This window comes from Bos javanicus, chromosome 21, assembly GCF_032452875.1.
Source record: "Bos javanicus breed banteng chromosome 21, ARS-OSU_banteng_1.0, whole genome shotgun sequence".
NCBI lineage: Eukaryota > Metazoa > Chordata > Mammalia > Artiodactyla > Bovidae > Bos > Bos javanicus.
In genome coordinates this window covers 15,960,429-15,979,152 of record NC_083888.1, presented here as the reverse complement: position 1 = coordinate 15,979,152, position 18,724 = coordinate 15,960,429, and the positions used below count along the sequence as shown (strand labels likewise).

Genomic DNA, 18,724 nt, shown 5'->3' with positions numbered 1-18,724 from the left:
TTTATGCACTGGAAAAGGAAATGGCAACCCACTCCAGTGTTCTTGCCTGAAGAATCCCAGGGACGGGGGAGCCTGGCGCGCTGCCATCTATGGCGTTGCACAGAGTTGGACACAACTGATGCAACTTAGCAGCAGCAGCAGCAGCAGCTTTCTTCAAGGAGACTGCAATCAAGAAGAGTAAATCCTGCCCGTCAGCCACTTTGTAGCTTTTCTGGTTATCAGAATGACTCTCAGTATCACTTTGCAGTGTTCAACTAACCCTTATTTTATTTCAAGAGTCCCAAAGCACAAGAGTAGTGATGCCGGCAATTCGGATCTACCAAAGATATAAAGTGCTCTAAATGAAAAGGTGGCAAAAAAAAAAAGTGAAAGTCGCTCAGTTGTGTCCGACTCTTTTCGATCCCATGGCCTATACCGTCCATGGAATTCTCCTAGCCAGAATACTGGAGTGAGTAGCTGTTTCCTTCTCCAGGGGATCTTCCCAACCCAGGGATCAAACAGGTTTCCCGCATTGCAGGTGGATTCTTTAGCAGCTGAACCACAAGGGAAGCCCGGAAAGGTGAAAGTTTCAGACTTAATAACGGGTGAAGAAAAAAAAACAAACAACAAACCATATGCTGAAGTTGCTAAGATCTATGGTTAAGAATCAATCTTCTGAGAAACTGTGAAGCAGGAACAAGGAAAAAGTGCTAGTTTTGCTGTCTCATCTCAAATTACAAGAATTACAGGCATAGTGCAATGGTAAGTGCTCAGTTAAGATGGAGAAGACATTAAATCTGTACAATAAGGTATTCTGAGAGAAAGATCACATTCATGTAACTTTTATTACTGTATATTGTTATAACCATGACATTTTATTATTGCTGTTGTTCATCTCTTACTGTACCTGATAAAGTAAACCTTATCATACGTGTGTACAAGAAACACAGGGTATAGGATTTGGCACTATCCCAAGGTCCAACAGTTTGGCCACCCGATGCGAAGAGCCGACTCACTGGAAAAGACCTTGATGCTTGGAAAGACTGAGGGCAGGAAGTGAATGGGGGCAGCAGTGGATGAGATGGTTGGATGGCATCACTGACTCAATGGACATGAGTCTGAGCAAACTCCAGGAGACAGTGAAGGACAGGGAAGCCTGGCACGCTGCAGTCCATAGGGTCGCAAAGAGTCAGACATGACTGAGCGAACAAAACACGGTTCCAGGTGTCCAAACGGGTCTGGTAACATACACTCCACGGATAAGGAGGAACTACTGTTTCTCTCTCGTAAGTGAAAGCTCCAAGGCAAATTTAGACATTCAAATATTTTCCACAATGTCCACTTTGGGAAGCTATATACTGATTCTAATTATTCCTATCATAAGTAGTTCAAACGGTTCCAGAAATCTTCTATCTCAATAGAAATCTAGGAACCAAAGACAAAAAATCTATTGCATTCTTACATTAATACTACAGTTTGACTCCAAGCTCCAACCCCAGAATGATTAGGTTTTCAAAACTCTTAAATATGTATCAGGTCTGATGACTCAGAACAGAATGCCAACTGCTACACAGACAAGAAGATCAACATAATAAACATTTGGCTTAGCTGGACTTCTTATTAAGGCTTGAACTGAAGACATTTTAAATGTGTTCGTAATAGTACTTTCTGTTCTGAACTTTATGGAAAGTATTTTCACCATCAACTAAAGACTACACGTGCGGTGCGGACTTAAGACCATGTTACAATTCTCTGGGTCCTTAGGCCAAGATGAGGGCATGCAGGATTCTCAGAACAGCAGAAGAGTGGCTATATCACTGCATGAAAGAGGCAAAGAATGGAAATGCTTAAACAGAGAGACTACTCTTTTTAATTCCTACATGGTTCTCACACTACTGAATACTTCCATTCTTTATACACGCATGTGTGCTAAGTTGCTTCAGCTGCATCTGACTCTCTGCGAACCTGTGGACTGCAGCCCCCCAGGCTCCTCTGTCCATGGGATTCTCCAGGCAAGAACACTGGAGTGGGCTGCCATGCCCTCCTCCAGGGGCTCTTCCTGACCCGGGGGTCACTGAACCCACATCTCACCAACACTGCCTGTGACTCTCTCCCCCGACTCCTGTACTTCTTTTGGTAAATGCTACTTTTCAGTTTCCTAAATGGAAACTGGGGCATTTCTGGCAATTCTGAGATCTCCCACAGGGCCAAGCACACTGTGAAAGCAATAAAGAGTATCAAGCTGGGGAGCACATCACAAGTCCCCTGAACCCATCCCTACTTTGTAGTGAATATTTCGACCACAAGTGTTACAAAAAGGTTTTACTAAGGAAACATCACTACATCCAGACTTCTGTGAACTCCTCCTACAGCCCCCTGAAGGCACCTTACGGCACATCTCACGTACAGCGGCCAGAGTGTGCGTGCCCGTGCATGCCTGCTGTATTAACTGGACCGGGGGCAGGGACAATATCTAACCTCTTTTTACTTCCCTACATATTCGATGCAACTCCTTGAGAGGGAAAGGCACATTCACTTAAGGCTTACTAAATGAATAAGTAAATTGAAATTAAAGCCACAGGCCCCATCACAAAGTTGAGCAGCCAAAGAGGACCAAGATACGAGCAATGAGTACCTCTGAACCCTTTCCTGGCTAGAGCAGGCCACCCCACACACAGTGTGCACATTTTTATGGAGGCCAACCAGCAAGGCCTCTTCTTAAAATACACAATCAAAATCTCAGCTGAGAATATAACTGCCCCAATTATGCACATTATCAACAGGGACCTAAGCCTTTCTTCACAGACCAAATAGTCACTTAAAAGTGTATGGCCATATACACTGGTATACTACTCAGCGTAACAAGGAATGAGTTTTTGCCGGTTGCAATAATGTACAGGAACTTGGAGGGAATTACGTTAAGTGAAGCTAAGTCCAACAGAGAAAAACACATACTACATGGTATCGTTTACATGTGGAATCGACAGGACAAGGGGATAAAGAGGTGCAGACTGCTACGTGTAAGATACGTTATATGGGCATACTGCACAGCACAGGGAGCACACCTGGTGTTTTTAATAATTCTAAACGGAACACAAACCTTTACAAATTGTGAATCACTGCTAAGCAGCTAAAATGAAGCACTGTACACCAACTGTACCTCAGTTTTTTAGAAAAGGGAAAACTTATGCTATTTTGTTTTAAATTAAATCATTAAATTATATTCTTACATATATTATCTACAGATATTAAATTATATTCTTACAGATCATTAAATTATACTCTTCATATGTGTGTGACTGAGCACACACATATGAACTTACAAATATTACCTACAGATACTTTTACACTAAGGCTGCAGGTTTTTCCACTTGTGGCTTTATGATCTGGGGTTCTTCAAGGCACTTCTTTTTGGCAACTATCTTCTTTAGAATAATATGTTGTCGTTGTTTAGTTTCTAAGTTGTGTCCGACTTGGCAACCCCATGGAATGCAGCGAGCCAGGCTCTTCTGTTCTCTTCTATCTCCCAGAGTTTGCTCAAATACTTGCACAAATTTCTTGTTAAGTCCATGTCAGAAGAAACATCCAGAGTATCTCTAAAAATTCTATATGAAACAGCTGAGGAGTAAGTTTCCCTGTGACTAAAGGTAGCTCTAGATTTGGACCCCAGAAAAGATAACTGGCAATGGAGGCACAGGGACGGGGGTGCCAGTTCTCTTAAACATCAAATATACGTAGAGGAGACTTATTGGCGAGGCCACTTTGCTTTTTTCTGGGTGACACTCCACAAAATTCTGTATGTAAATATGATAGCACAGACATTTTCAAAAGCCTCTTTTTAAAAACTGGAAACTGTCAAATAACAGGGTAGGCTGTGTGAGCCCTCCTGTGTTATCAGTGCTATGACCTGTCCAGTCAGTTACCAAATAGTCTGAGAGCTGCCGTAGCTCAGCATAAAGGCTGTGAAAAGCCACACTCGAAAAAACAAACCCCTTTTTAGAGGCTCCTGGCCTAGGTATGGAAATGCAAGCTCGCCCCCTTGAGACAAGAGGAAGAAAACACGGAAAATAATCAAAGCACAGGGAGAATTCAAAAAGATTTAAAATAGTCTAACACTGCCCTTACCAAAACCATGGAGAAACAAATATTAACACTGTTGTAAAAATAATTAACGAAAATTAAGCTAATTTAATGTTTGGCCATGTAGTTGTTTTTTTCTTTTTTACAGGGAGTGGTTCTGATTGGGGGATGTGTTAAATGAAGACTAGACTTTCCCCGTAACCTAACACTCAACATACGGGATTTTATAGTTGGGCTTGAATGTATTTCTTCTTGAGTGTTTGGCTGCCAGGACCATCGGCATCCTGACAAGACACTCTGGCTCGCTGAATTAACTCTTCCATATGGCTAACAAGCTTTTGCAATGATCATTTGGAAAAGGAATTATAGAAATAACCTCAATGAACAGACAGTCCTTCCTCATTAACCTGGCCATACACTGAACAGATCACAGGAGACACGGAGTACGCTGGTTTGGAGCACTAGGGCAGGCAAGCAGGAGTCAGAACGCCTTCCTGGCCTCTGTGCAGCACATCCCCAAGGTGAACGGTCCCAGGGGCTTTCTGTTCTGGACTCAATATTCAGAGTCATCTCTGCACAGCATTCTTTAGGAAATAAATAGCAGGTCAGGAAAATCTTATTTATTCAGCAAAAGCAAACTCTTTGGACAAATACCATCTTGATGGTATTTAGCTACAGGTGAACAAATTATAAGAAGAACACGAGACTTCTTTTAAAGCAAATAAAAGTAGGTGCTAAAGTAGCCAAAGAATTGATGCTTTTGAACTGTGGTGTTGGAGAAGACTCTTGAGAGTCCCTTGGACTGCAAGGAGATCCAACCAGTCCATTCTGAAGGAGATCAGCCCTGGGATTTCTTTGGAGGGAATGATGCTGAAGCTGAAACTCCAGTACTTTGGCACCTCATGCGAAGAGCTGACTCATTGGAAAAGACTCTGATGCTGGGAGAGATTGGGGGCAGGAGGAGAAGGGGACGACAGAGGATGAGATGGCTGGATGGCATCACTGACTCGATGGATGTGAGTCTGAGTGAACTCCAGGAGTTGGTGATGGACAGGGAGGCCTGGCGTGCTGCGATTCATGGGGTTGCAAAGAGCTGGACACGACTGAGCGACTGATCTGATCTGAACTGAAAGTAGTCAAAGGAATTTCTCCAACTATCATTGAAAGCATGGGACTATGACGCAACTGTTTCAGAATCTTCATGTGTGTATCCATCATTCAGGGCTGTTTGTTTAAAACACGAAAAATCAAAGTGAGCTGAACTGCCCAGATGTATATCCTCAGGAGGAGTTTTCTGAAAACCACAGTGTAACAGAAACATTACCCATACAGAAACGAGTTTCAGTCTATCGTACAGAGTTAACTAGCTGTGAAATGAGGCTAGTTGCTTAACTTTCCAGGAACCATTTCTTTCCTTCATATTTCAGATAATCTTTCAGGTCCATTCAAATTTCTAAAGGTCCATTCAAATTTCTAAAGATCTCAGAACTAAAACCAGCACCCTGTCTCCCAACTTAAATTAATGCTAGCTGCTACTCCTGAAGCTTTTATAACAATGTTCAAGAAGCAGAATCTGCAGTTTGATTGCTTTAGGAACCACTGTAAGTCACTGGTTACTTCAGTGAGTAAAAAGGATACTGGAATATGAAGTTATGAAACTAATTAATAATAAGAATGCTAAGCTGTACTTACTGCATGTTGAGCTCCACGTACTTGATAGATATTAACTCACCAGGGGAAAAAAGGACAACAAAAGGTAATCTAGAAGAACTGAACTGAAAGTGTAACTAGTATTAAAGCTTTGGCAATACGTAGGGACAAACCATGAATATAAAATGGTGATAAAATGACTACTGGGAATGGACCACTCTGCGTGTAAAACCGGGCCTCTGGAATTGTGAACTACTTTTGATTCAACGGGGAAGTATCTGTCAGGACCATGTATCACGTGCTGAGAAACCTGAAGCATTGAATACACATGTGCTTTCTCTGCAGACACACAAGCACTAGTCTTGACACTGCCCGATTCCTTTATGCATCCTTTATTCCTTACGCAAAGGTTCCAGGTTTTCAAGACAGTAGCAAAGCATTAAGACACACAGATTTTTTCCTGTTTTACATTTGGAAGAGGTTGATTCAGAGAAACAATGAGTCATTGAGGCAATGACTGGTTTATTCCCAAGGGCAATACACAGACTGGGCATGTGTCTGAAAGACCAAATTAAATAATCCTAAACGAGTGCCACTCCGCCCTCGACTACCATCACAATCTCAGACTGCAAGCCCAGGCTCCAGAAGGTTAAGGCCAGAAGACAAACAGGACAAGGAAGTCGAGATACCAAGTCAAAAGACACACTTGGGAGAGACATGAAACTCTCTACTTCCTCTGTGCGGTTTAGTAACAAGCTCCCCCACAGGCTGAGACCACTCAGAAGAGAAAAAATTCTACTTGCTTTCTCTTTCTTCTCATCCACTGAGGCACACATATTCTAAAGGCAGGGGCGGACAGATTACCACCATCCATTTTTGTACAGCACATTGAAAAAAAAAAAAAAAAACCCACCAAAGAGCAGATTTTTACATTTTTTAGTGACGAAAGAAAACATTCAAAAAAGAGTATTTCATGACATGAAATCATTTCACAATATGACATGATTTTACAATATGAAATGATTTCACAATATGAAATTCAAATTTCAAAGATAAGAAAAAAATTTAAAAAAGAAATGCAAATTTCTATGAAGCTTTTATCGGAATTGTCAGTAAAACGCTTGTTTACAGGCAGCCTCTGGCTGCTTTCACATGCAACAGCAAAGGTGATTAGCTGTTACAGAAACTGTACCTCCCACAAACTCTGATGTATTTATTCTCTGTCCTTTGTAAGTGTTCACAAACTTCCCTCCAGGCAAAGAACATGCAGAGAGTCAGATGGGGAAAAAAGGAGAAAATGCGACACGGGAAGATGCAAAATGTGTGTCCACGCCTCCTGCTTTCGATCCACAGCAAGGGAGGGCAGGTCAGAGGTCAGATTTCACGACACTGTAAGAACGCTGTGAGCGCTAGACCTGAAGATCCTCATGAACTAAAAATCCCATTAAAGTATGCTTTCTCTAACTACATGGAGCGCAGGCAGACACAAAGCAAAGATACCCCAGCAACAGCAGACAAATTACATGGTTCTCGAATCCTGAGGCTCCTTAGGATAAGGAGCCTGGGCTAAGAGTTGGGGAGGAAAGCACCCCACTGGGCAGATTCTAGGTTAGAACCAAACTGGAAGCTCCCATTCTAGCAGGCCCTGACCTTAAGCTAGCCAAGGGACTATTTGGGGGTCTACTTCTTCGCCTGATGACCAACCAGAGGAGTGTCCTCTCTCTCAACTTCTAAAACTGGAGGGAAAATGAGAAGAGGAAAAGAGACGAGGAAAGGAGCAACTTTCAGTCAGTCAGACAGAGGAGAACTATCCAGTGACAGCCCTTATATCTGGAGTCTAAAACAAAATGATACAAATGAACTTACTTACAAAACAGAAACAGACTCACAGACTCCGAGAAGGCACTTACTGTTACCAGGGGGAAGGATGGGAGGAAGGGATAGTCAGACAGCTGGGGATGGACATGTACACACTGCTGTACTTAAAATGGATAACCAACAAGGACCTGCTGTCTAGCACACGGAACTCTGCTCAACGTTATGTGGCAGCCTGGATGGGAGGGGAGTTTAGGGGAGATGGATTCATTTGTGTGTACAGCTGAGTCCCTTCAATGGTCACCCGAAACTATCACAACACTGTCTGTTTATCAGCTATACCCCCAATACAAAACAAACAAAAACTCAAAACAGAGTTTTGCTCTCTTCTTTGTAATGGTTAAGATACAGTCAGGACAGAGCTATCCTCACAGGAAAGCAAAGGGTCTGTGGCCAGCCTCAGGCTGTACACAGGACACTAATCACAGGACTTCACATGGAGGACGAAGAAGAAGAGGTATTTGAATTCAAGGATGTGAGTTTGTTCCTTCCCTTTTTCAGGGGCTTCTGGAAACAAAGACACATGTTACCCATGCAGGGCGTGTTCTCTTTTCTTTCCCCAGGGGCAAAAGCAACACTTGTCTGAATAATGCCTGCCGTACAAGTAGCCACCCAGGCATTAGTCATGAATATTATCGGTAATAAGGGGTGGGTGAGAACAGCCAGCACCTCCCTACCACTGCACTCCAACAAAATGAAGCTTGTTTATCCCAATCCATACACTTGGAACAGTTTGGAAGGGTACCGTTCTGTTTAGCTAACTGGGGTAATTCTATGAAAAATACTTAGCCCTCTGAAGAGCAAAAAAAAAACACACCCTCAAGTCTAGACAAGGATGGCTGATTTTCTGATGGGCAATGTGATTTACTCCAGTATCTTGATTTTCCAGCCAAAGATGTGTGCTGTTTTTTTTGTTTGTTTGCTTTTGTTGCTTTTTAAAAAAAGAAAATCATGGCATCTAAAGCTTAGAGCACTAGCACTGTTCAACAAGTTCAAACAAGTTCTCTTGTTTTACAAGTTAACAGCTTCAAACAAGAACAATAATCAAGACTCTGAAAAAAAAATCATTTTTGAAAACTTACTGAATACTAAATATAGAATTACCACATGAGCCAACACAATAATTACTAAGCATATAAAAACATATGTCCATACAAATGGACAGTTCGTTAGCAGTTACTATTCACAACTATTCAGCCAAAAAGTAGAAACAATCCAAATATAGAACAAAATATGGTACATCCATACAATGGGGTACTACTTGGCAATAAAAAGAAATTAAATACTGATCAATGTTACAGCACGGATGAACTTTGAAAGAATACACTAAGTGAAAGAAACCAGTTGCTGAAGGCCACATGTTCTGGAACTGCATTTGCATGATGTTCTGGAAGAGGCGAATCCTTGGAGACAGAAAGGAGGCTGGTGACTACTGACAGGTGGGCAGGGGTGAGCTGCTAGTGAGGATGGGGTTCTTTCTGGCGTGATGCCAATGTTATAAAGTTGGGCAGTGGGGACGGTTGTGCAACTCTGTAAATATGGTAAAAAACTACCGCACCGTGCACTTCACCTGAATGAGTGAACTGTACAGTTATGTGAATTATGTCTCAATAGTTGTTATGAAAATGTAATAAACCTTATTTTCTTTAATCATTAAAAATGACATACTTTCTATTTCCGTCAGTATTGGGTTTCAAATTAAAATATCATCTTTGCTATCAGTTTCTATATAAAGAAAGAAGAGTCAGGTTTAAGAAGTGTCAGTAGATCCCTTTTTGTGGTAATTCCCATCTTGAGACATGTTAAACCTCATGACAAACTGGAAAGTCTTGTGCTCACAGGGAAAAAACCCTTTTCATTACAACCTCCCAGGGATCCCTGCAGGGATCTAAGACATCCATTCTAAAGCGACGCTGTGTAAAAGCCTCACCGCATCACGTCCACATTTGTAAAGGAGGGAACAAGGGAGAAGGGGAAAAATCCTACTGTGAATTAAAAAAATCCCCCCGACAACGCCACAGCAGAGCAGGCTAAACACATTTTGTGCTCACACAGACTCACCGCCTGGGTCTTCAGGCCCGGTTTCACCTCCGGCGTAGAGGTTCTGTTTCCCAGAGCCACCTCTTCAGAAACTGAACTCTCCTGGGTGTTACTCAGAAAATCCACTTCATCTTCAGCTTTTGTGTCGGGCATTTCTAGGGAGAGCAAGGTGGTTACAAAGTGCATTTGAAAAATTGATTCCCTGGGCCTTTCTGTTTACACAACTTGCTCCAGGTTTCATGCATTTTGTTTGCCTTTTTTTTTTTTTGGCATTAAATAGCAAGTATTGTTTGGGAGCTGGTGTCATTTCTGGCTCTGTGCTGAGCCCTGATCACAGGGTTGTGTGGTTTTCTCCAGCCTCTGTGTGGGTTTGTAGCTAAGGGAAGATCTTGTTCAATGCCTACTGAACTTCCATTTTCACTATTAACTTTTCATGATGGTTCTGAGTGTGGTGCTTACTTGCACATGGAAAAGAAAACTCACAAGCTTTAAGGGAACCGATTAACAACTACAGCTAGTAGTCAGTCCATCTTATTATCATAGAGGCAAGACATACTTGCACACGGCAAGAAGAAAAGAGCCACTGAGAATGAAATACAGCCTTTGGGAAGAGTCTTTTAAAAACATACTACACACACTCATCCACCTAAAGTATCCTGAGTAAATTGGACTTTATCTTTTATTTCTTTCCAAACCAAAACACAATTACAAACCAGCAGGTCCTTTTCTTAAGAAAAAGTTCCTCATGTTTTCTTTAGACTGATGCTTAACAGACCATACGGTAGCGGTTTTGTTCCCTGACCACCATATGGCCAAGCTAATACAGGAAGGAAGTGATAGAATGATGCCTGAGACAAATTTAAGCTTTGACACTTTTTTTTTAAAGGGGACTCTGATGGCTGAACAGTCAAAATTCATCTTAATAATCCAAATACAACTATCATTTCGATTTCATCTTGAAAATCTTCTATGATTATTAATCTAGTGACACTACTACTCTGGCAGAGAAAAATGCTCCCTACAACAGAGGGCACAGAGGTTTCTTTCACCAAAGACTACATTATATAGTATAGTATATACTCAGTATATAATAATGAAGTATATTAAGACTATTCTAGGGCTGGGAGGTGGGAGAGGCTCAAGATGTAGGGGGCACATGTATACTCACAGTCGATTCAAATGGCAGAAACCAACATAATATTGCAATTATCCTCCAATTAAAAATAAATCTAAAAAATTATTGTAGTCTAATAGCACACTGTGACATGTATAAAGCTCTACTTTAGATTTAGGAAAGCTACATTACTATAAATGAATACTTGTGAGTCTCCTTTCTTTGCCTTTATTTTTAATTACATGATCTTACTAGCAATTAAAAAAAAAAAAGGCAAACGTTTTGTTGTCCGAAGAACGAAAATCTGTCTTCCATTTCATAATATGTGATTAAAGTTTAAAAAAAAAAATGTGACTAAGCAATCCCCTTAAATATTCCTTGATTAAAACATTTCTAAGTGAGTAAGACAAGGGTTTTTTTTTTTTTGGAGGGGGTCGGGGGGCAGGTGTTGATTTTTATTTCATTTATTTGGAGATATGATTTCTCATAAATCCTTACTACCTGATGATAATATCCATCACCTGAAAATATGTATCTTGGCAAGCAGCACCCAGTCACAGCAGTAAACAGAGCTTACTGGGACTTGCAGGGTGCCGGCAGCCCCCACAGGACTGGCGGGGCTCCGTCATGCAATCCTAACTTCCCAAAGCACCGCAGGCAGTGCTGTTGATACGTACTGGGCCCCGACCTCTCGTTCAAATTGAAGGTATGTGATTCCCTCCTCTCGATTTCTATTTGGCTCTGCCGACGGCAGTATATAATAAAAACAGAGGCCAATGCTATGTGGGCCCTTCCAAACCAGCAGTTACACCGATGTCTGCCCACTTACAAAGCAGTAGGGTTAAATTCATAAGTGGAATGTAAACTTCCTAGAAAATACCCTTTGGTCTGAGATCACACTTGGGTGCTTTTTCTCTGGGGCAACATGACCAGGGACTTTCCCCAGTCCTGGCTATTTTCTGAAAAAAGCACCCCTTGCTTTATTACTGGCTACTTTTTCCTGTCCTTGGAGGCCATCAGCATGGAGCACACACACATGACTCCTCGAGGCATCAGAAGTACCTCTCTCACACACATCCACCCACTCCAAACCCACACTGTTAAAACTGGATTTCTGTCTCATTTCCCTTCCTACAGCCTTAAAATCTTACATGCAATTCCATAGCATCCTTACTATATTTGTATACTACTAAAAATCAAAGTCTGAAACTCTTCTTGGTATCTGCCTTTTCTCATAAGGTACTCTGGACACAACCTTACTTAGTCTGTACTTACTTGGGTTAAATTCTGACTACTGAGCCGGAAAGAGAAATAATTCCAGCCCGTGTGGCCAAAGACGCAGCACCCAAATGAAAAGAACATAGCCGGGCATCAGCTTACAGCCACTCCCATTCTTCTGAAATGTCAACCTGCCAGGGCCCCCAAAATAGACCTGTTGTTGTGCCTTATTTAAAAAATTAGAGACCTTCTTATTTAAATCCTGAGACTGACAGTGATAGAAATTTATTCATGGCTGACAATCCAAGATATGAAGAAAACAAAAAGCCTGAAGCCACCAAAACTACTACTATGGGTTTCTTAAATCCCTCAACTGGAAAAACAGATTATAAATGGTTAAAAACCCTTTATCAAGAGAAATGGCCACTGTGTTTAAATGGCTTTTTCCAAAGCAACTTCTTGCCTTCTGTTCTTTCGTTTCTCTTCCTGCCCCACCCCCGCAACGCTTAACACACAGCTACAGTAAAGGGGTTTTTCAAAATTTAGAAGGAACTGTAAAAACAGTTGGATGATAAAAACAAAATAGGGTTCTTACCTATGAAAGTCTGGGGGTGAGCATGGAGATAGGTCCTCTATCTCTGGGAACAGGTGGTGGTCTCCAAGTGTGAACTCAACTGAACTTGAATGACGTCAAGAGTCAAAACCCAGTCCGACTTCAGTTTAAGCCTTAGCCTCAACCCCCAATAAGAAGTTCTATGCGGCTGGTCTCTTTCCACCGAGCACTAGTGGCTTCTCTTTGCTCTCTCTGGACATGGTCACCCACACAGGGAACGGGGCTGCTGCCGTGTGAGCAATCTGCTTGCTGCAGCTGCTTCCCCGAGATAAGCAGACACAACGTCTGCCCTGTGACAGCAGCGCGGCAGACCAGGCTCGGGCGGAAATCCTGTGTCCGAGGCCCTGCGCGGCGCGGGGTCCCCAGTTCCCAGACGGCTGGCTGCCCAAGAGCCACCGGCAATGGAACAGGAGGCCTGCTCCTCGGGCAGGAAGAGTAGGGCGTTCCCGTCCCCCCAGCCTCCACCAATGACCTGATGCCACCATGTGGGATGCTGGGCCATCGGCGTAGAAAGATACTGCCAGCTGTTCTGAAACCACCCTGACTCTAAATGTGCTCAGGACACGGACCAGGATGGTGGGCAAAGAAAGGGACTTTCAGGTTTGTAAATAAAACACACTTTGTCGGCACTGTGTATCACGGTTCTCGAGAAAAAGGACTAAGACACATGACTCAAAACATCTGCTCCATCCCTTTATCATTTTGGAGCACCTGGGATCGCAGTACTGTTTTCCAGGTTAGGAAACTTGCAGCTGCTTCAGTGGGACGGACAGAGCATTTGTAGGTTCTGAGCTATCAAGCCAGGGCTCTGGAATACAGGAAGCAAAATCTGTCCCAGTCTGACATGACGTGTCTCTCCGGATGGTGTTGATTGGTAGCCTGGCAACCGACCCAGTGAACACACGGCCTCTAAACAGCAGTGACACTTGTATTTTTACCAGCACACCCCAGAGACTCTGAAGGGAATCTATCCCTCACACGGTTGCTTGTGTACTCTGTGTGGCTTACCTGTCTCTGGTGCAGGTCCTTGGACAGGCACAATAATCTCTGGCTCCTCGCTTCCAGCAAAGCACTGCTCAGAGCTCCCAGAGGCTTCTCTGCCACCACTGTCCACCGGCGGGGTCTCTGCAGGCTGCAGGGAGCTCGTCTCCCGGGCGGAAGCATGTGCTGTGGGCTCCGTCCCTGGGCCTGCCTTGGGAGGCCTGGGTGGTGACCCATGCCCGAGAGCCCCCTCTGTCATCAGTGCTCCGGAGGCCTTGACTTGCTCTATGACGGAATCCACGATGCGGATGGCAGCCTCCTCGATGGAGATGGCACCCTCGGGCCGATGCAGGGCTTTGGTGGAGACAGCGCAGGGCAGAGCGGGGGCACCCCTTGGCTCACCCGAGGGCCCCATCTCTGGGGGGCGCTCTCCGCCCGCAGGCTGCGGCGGGTCATGATGCGCCTTACTGTCCCCCTGGGCCTCCTGCAGGCCAACAGAGCCACAGTCTGCTCCCTCCAGCTTCTTCTCCCCACCCGGAGGCGCCACCAGCTCCAGGGGCGCGATGCCCTGGGGGTCAGTCATGCCTGCGGCTGGTGAAGCTCCAGGCAAACCCAGGATCATATTCTCCTCCTGGCAGGACGAGGTGTCTGGGGCGTTGTGAGATATATCCTTTGTCCCGGCCCCAAGGGCTTCTTGTAGACCACGGACCCGGGCACCATCCAGCGCTGCATCTCCACTCACCTCACACCCGGCGCTCTTCCCTGGGGACGGGGTGTTTTCCACCTCAACATCCAGAGCCGAAGAAGCTGGACTGCAGTTCTGCGCCTCGGGCCCACCTGCTAACAGACTTGGCGGTGGAGCTGAGCTGCTCGGCTCTGCACCTGGGGCGTCCTGGCTGGAGTGTGCAGCCAGACCGGCTCCTGGTGGCACCAGGCTCTGTGCAGCCCCACCTCCCGTCGGCCGGGAGGCTGCTGGGGCCACTTCCTTGTTGGGTTTAGCTTCTGCATGAAGACGGGCCAAGGGTGTGCCGAGGGAGTTGCTGGGCTGCGGCACTCTGTCCTCTGCCCAGGCCATTGCGCCAGGCTCTTCGGGGACCCCCGGGGCCTCTGGCACAGGAGGTGGTGGTCTGCGTTCTTCCTGCGATGCTCCAGAGCAGAGGGCGCCATCCTCAGTGGTGGGACAGGTCCTGGCTTTACCCTCGCCTCCTGGGCCCTCAGGAACCACCTGAGTTTTTCCTCCTTCAGTCGCAGTGGCCTGACCCCCAGGAAGCAGGGCAGAGGCAGTGGCCCCCTCAACGGCCGGGGCTTCGGGGGCCACTGTGGGGGAGGGGAACTCCTGCTCCCCAGCGAGTCCTCCGGGACCAGTGTTCCCCATGCCAGGCGGCGGGTCTAGGGTCACGGGGGGTGGGCCCAGGCCCGTTGTGCCGCCTTCTGGAGGCTGCTCCTCCGGACGTCTTGTGTCTCCGTCAGGCTCATCTCCACCACCTGTGTGTGGTTGGAGGGCTGCTCTTCCCTTTTCACTCTGGGAGGGGACAAGCGAGAGTGCGTCATCTTTGGTTACTGATTCACTGCCTGCCAGAGAGACAGTCCCGCCTGGCGTCACAGCCAGGCATGATGCCCCTTCTTTCTCAGCCGTGGGGGGAGCGGCCTGTGGGTGTGGAACCACCTCAGCCGGATCTGCTGACGATGTCTCCGCTTTCAGATCTTCTCCTTGGCTTTCTTTATCTGAAACTTGGAGAGGAGAAGCATCCACACGTTCTGGGGTGTCTGGGGTGCTCTGGGTGGAGCTGGCCTGTGGGCTGCTCGGGCAGCTGGCAGGGGGCGGGGGCCGCGTGCCGAGCTGTCCTGTGGTCGTGCTCTCAGGCTGGGGGGCTGTGTCGTCACAATGTTCTGCAAGCGACACCCCACCAGACGTCCCTGTGCTTGGCTGACACCCAGGGGCTGTGCCAAGTTTATCACCCCCAGCTGCGGAGCAGATGGGTGACTCGCTGTCTTGGCTGAGAACACCAGATGACTCCGTTTCTGATTTCGGGGTAGGTGTCACATCTTTGTGCGGCCCAGGCAAGGTTAAATCAGAGGGTGACCCTGATGCACACATGCTGGCTAAGGGAGTGTTGGGTCGGAGCCCTTCTGAAACCTCGTCACCTGCAGCAGCTGGAATTAACTGAGGGTTCTGGGCTCCTGGAGTGTGAGCTCTCTCTGTATAGCTTTTAGAAGTTTCGGTTTCTGCAGTTTGGTCAATGGCAGCTTTGCCATTACTAACTCCAAGGATCCACTCTGCAGGTTTGTTAGCCTTCAGGGAACGGGGGGTCCAGACGCGGTCTAGAATGCTGGCTCCATACACAGGCTCGTCTGTGACTTTTCCGTCAGAGTCTCCAGCAGTGCTGATACCGGAGTCCTCAAATTGTTTCTTCATACTCTCTTCCACTTCAAGCATGCTCCCCACGATGGCAGCAATGGGGTGCACGAGACCATGTTCCCTTTCTCCCGTAGCCTGGGGGGCGCTGGCACCTGCTGGTGAAGCAACCACCAGCCTGCCTCCAGAGCAGGCCTGGGCCACGCCCCATTGCAGGACGCTGCCTGGGGGCCCCAGGTCGGTGGCCACTGCCGAAGACGTAGTTTCTTCATCTCTGACTCCACAGGACAGAAGGCCTTCTGGGTCCTCTCCTCTGCCACCAGGCACGCTCTGAACGCAGCTGTCGGGAGCAGATGCCGCCCCAGGGTCTGTGATAGGTGCTGGCCCCACCTCACCTCCTGTTCTCTCCACGCCTGTGCTCTTCTTCCTGCAGGAAGGGTCTGTATCCTCCTCCTTGGCCACACCTGACAAATCACAGGAGCTCTCAGTCTGCCCCACGGAGCTCCCCCGGCAGTGCTGACAGCTCTCAGCAGCTTCAAGAGAGGCAAGCTGCTGGCTGGCTGTGCGCTTGGACTCTCGGGGAAGAAAGTGACCATCTGCATCCTGGTCACGGGGGGGACTTGAAGGCTCCTGTGCTGTCACCGCTGAGGGCATGAGACTGTCCATCTGCTTGAGGTTTGTTTTCTAGGAGGAAATAGAAGATTTTTTTTTTTTAAAAATTGACCATGAGAAAAAGATGTCACTGACATGGGAGACAAGTCACTAGCATTCTAGCCCTTCTAAAGTCACAGGATGAGCCAACCTAATAAATGCCAATAAACGCTCCCTCGGCTCTGACCTCCGTTTCCTCTGATAGCTGCATAACCGCCAGAATGATAAAGATGCCAAGAAAATACAATATGGCTATTTTCTATATTATTGACTTATTTTAGAAAGCAGATTAAAACTGAGCCTCAAAAAACCTTATTTTAAAAAAGCACAGAACTGATCTTCAAATGAGCAGCTGAAAAAGCTACCTTTTATAGGGCCTTTAGAGGGGCAGAGGCAGCTTCCTTCCTGCCTTGTATATACAAGTAAAAACAAATCCTGACCAGTCTGGTAAACTCTCTCTTCAATCACAAGGAACAGACAGATGCTCCCATGCCCTGAATTCTTACCTAGGAGTTACACAGCATCCTTCAATCTCCAAAACAGGCTCTGTTCAATCTAGGGTAACTATTTTAGTTAAGGGGGTATAATAATTTCAAAAGAGTAGCATGATTCAATTCTTTCTTCCACTTTCTGATAAAGAGTTCCTCTGTTCCTCTACTACTGAATATTAAACAAATAACATATCAAACGAGCAATAGGGAATTTTTCATTATTCTCAGATGGTACTGTGCTTTGAGAATATTTTATAGGTCATCTCAAAAATAGGTCTTTGCAACTTAAGAAACAGACGCGACAAACTATGTGGGAATGGTTAGAACAATCGTGGCTAATAACCTGGTGCAGATCGCTATGCTGTCACATATTCTGAACGTTAACAGTGAAGACTACAGTGAAATCGGAAAAAGATATTTATAATGTTTTAGAAAATAAATAAAAGTTAATCTAAAGTTAAAATTATGTAAAAGCCACAAGCACATGTTAGACAAAGCTTAGGAAAAAAATGGAGAGAAACAAAATATGTCTGATCGTTAGAGTGGGTTTACCTCTGTATCTAAGTTTCAGGAACCCTTAGAATGACACTGTTTTTTGAGTTACATGGTTTTCTTTCCTTATTTATTTTTCGGCTGCATTGCACATCCTGATCACAGACTGAAGCCGGGCCACAGCCGAGAAAGCCTGAAATCCTGACCACTAAGCCACGAGGGAGCTCCCAGAACTATTTTTTGAAACACCTGGTTCGCTCTTCGCTCGTCATTCGCTCTCTTAGGATAATCTCTCGCACACACCGTGTGCCGCCGTCTCACTCCTCCGCCCACTCGGGCCCGTGCCTCCAGTCCTCGATCATCACCCGCTCCTGTCTGCGCGCTGGGTCTCATGTGAAAGTTCACATGAGGAGGTGTAAAACCCGCCAAGCTCACTCAGGTCCTTCTAATAAGACAGTACGAGAAAAACAGATTTGCACCGAACTCTGCCGTGCTACGCTTCTTTAAGAGAACTCAAAATCGCTTGCTTCCTTCCTCCTGAGATGGTGACCAACTCCAAGGAATTATGAAAATGGGTCATGGAATTTAACAAAGGGCGAACATGACAGAATGGGGATTTGGAGAAAAAAGTGGTATGGCCTGAGAAATTTTAGATGCTCCTAACACATGTATCTTCTCATAGCTCTAATTTCTCATGGTTTCCAGGAAACTATTTCCACATCTTGCGGGTAGCTGTGGCATCTGCAATCTGCTGTCTCTGAATGGACTACCATTCACCGAGTAGAAGAGCTCTAAAGAAAACCTGAGTTTTCAGCCACCTCCAGAGAGGAAAATAAACTGACACCTGGTTTGGAATAAACACAACCCAGAGAGGCAGAGGCGAGTGCATCTGCAACCCTGCCATGAAGTGTCCTGGCCCGCCCATCTCTGAAATAAGGTCTGCTCCCAGAGAAGCTGACCCCAGGTGACCTTAAATGAAATTACTGCCAAGAGTTTTCCAAATCAAATCAACTCGAAATAAAATGGGTGGAAAAATTATCTAAACTTAGCCTTTTAGATGTTACGGCCAAGAGAGATGTATCCACATGACGTGTATATTATCCATAATAAATGCCACCAGGGAGTCTGTAATGTTTTTAAGTCTGGCAACGACTTTATCTTGAAGGCTTGAGTGGATTATAAAA

The 18,724-nt window shown here is 45.5% G+C and overlaps 1 protein-coding gene across 16 annotated transcripts in view; it reads right to left on the bottom strand.

Moving 5' to 3' along the window:
* The window catches only part of AKAP13 (A-kinase anchoring protein 13), a 324,322-nt gene that overhangs the window by 132,618 nt on the left and 172,980 nt on the right, over nucleotides 1–18,724 (bottom strand). For all 16 annotated transcript variants that reach the window (XM_061394329.1, XM_061394319.1, XM_061394321.1 and 13 more), the window contains 2 exons: nucleotides 13,578–16,590; nucleotides 9,646–9,779 (listed from right to left, as the gene is read on the bottom strand). In XM_061394329.1, the coding sequence (XP_061250313.1) occupies nucleotides 9,646–9,779; nucleotides 13,578–16,590 (3,147 nt within the window). The remainder of the gene's footprint in view (nucleotides 1–9,645; nucleotides 9,780–13,577; nucleotides 16,591–18,724) is intronic.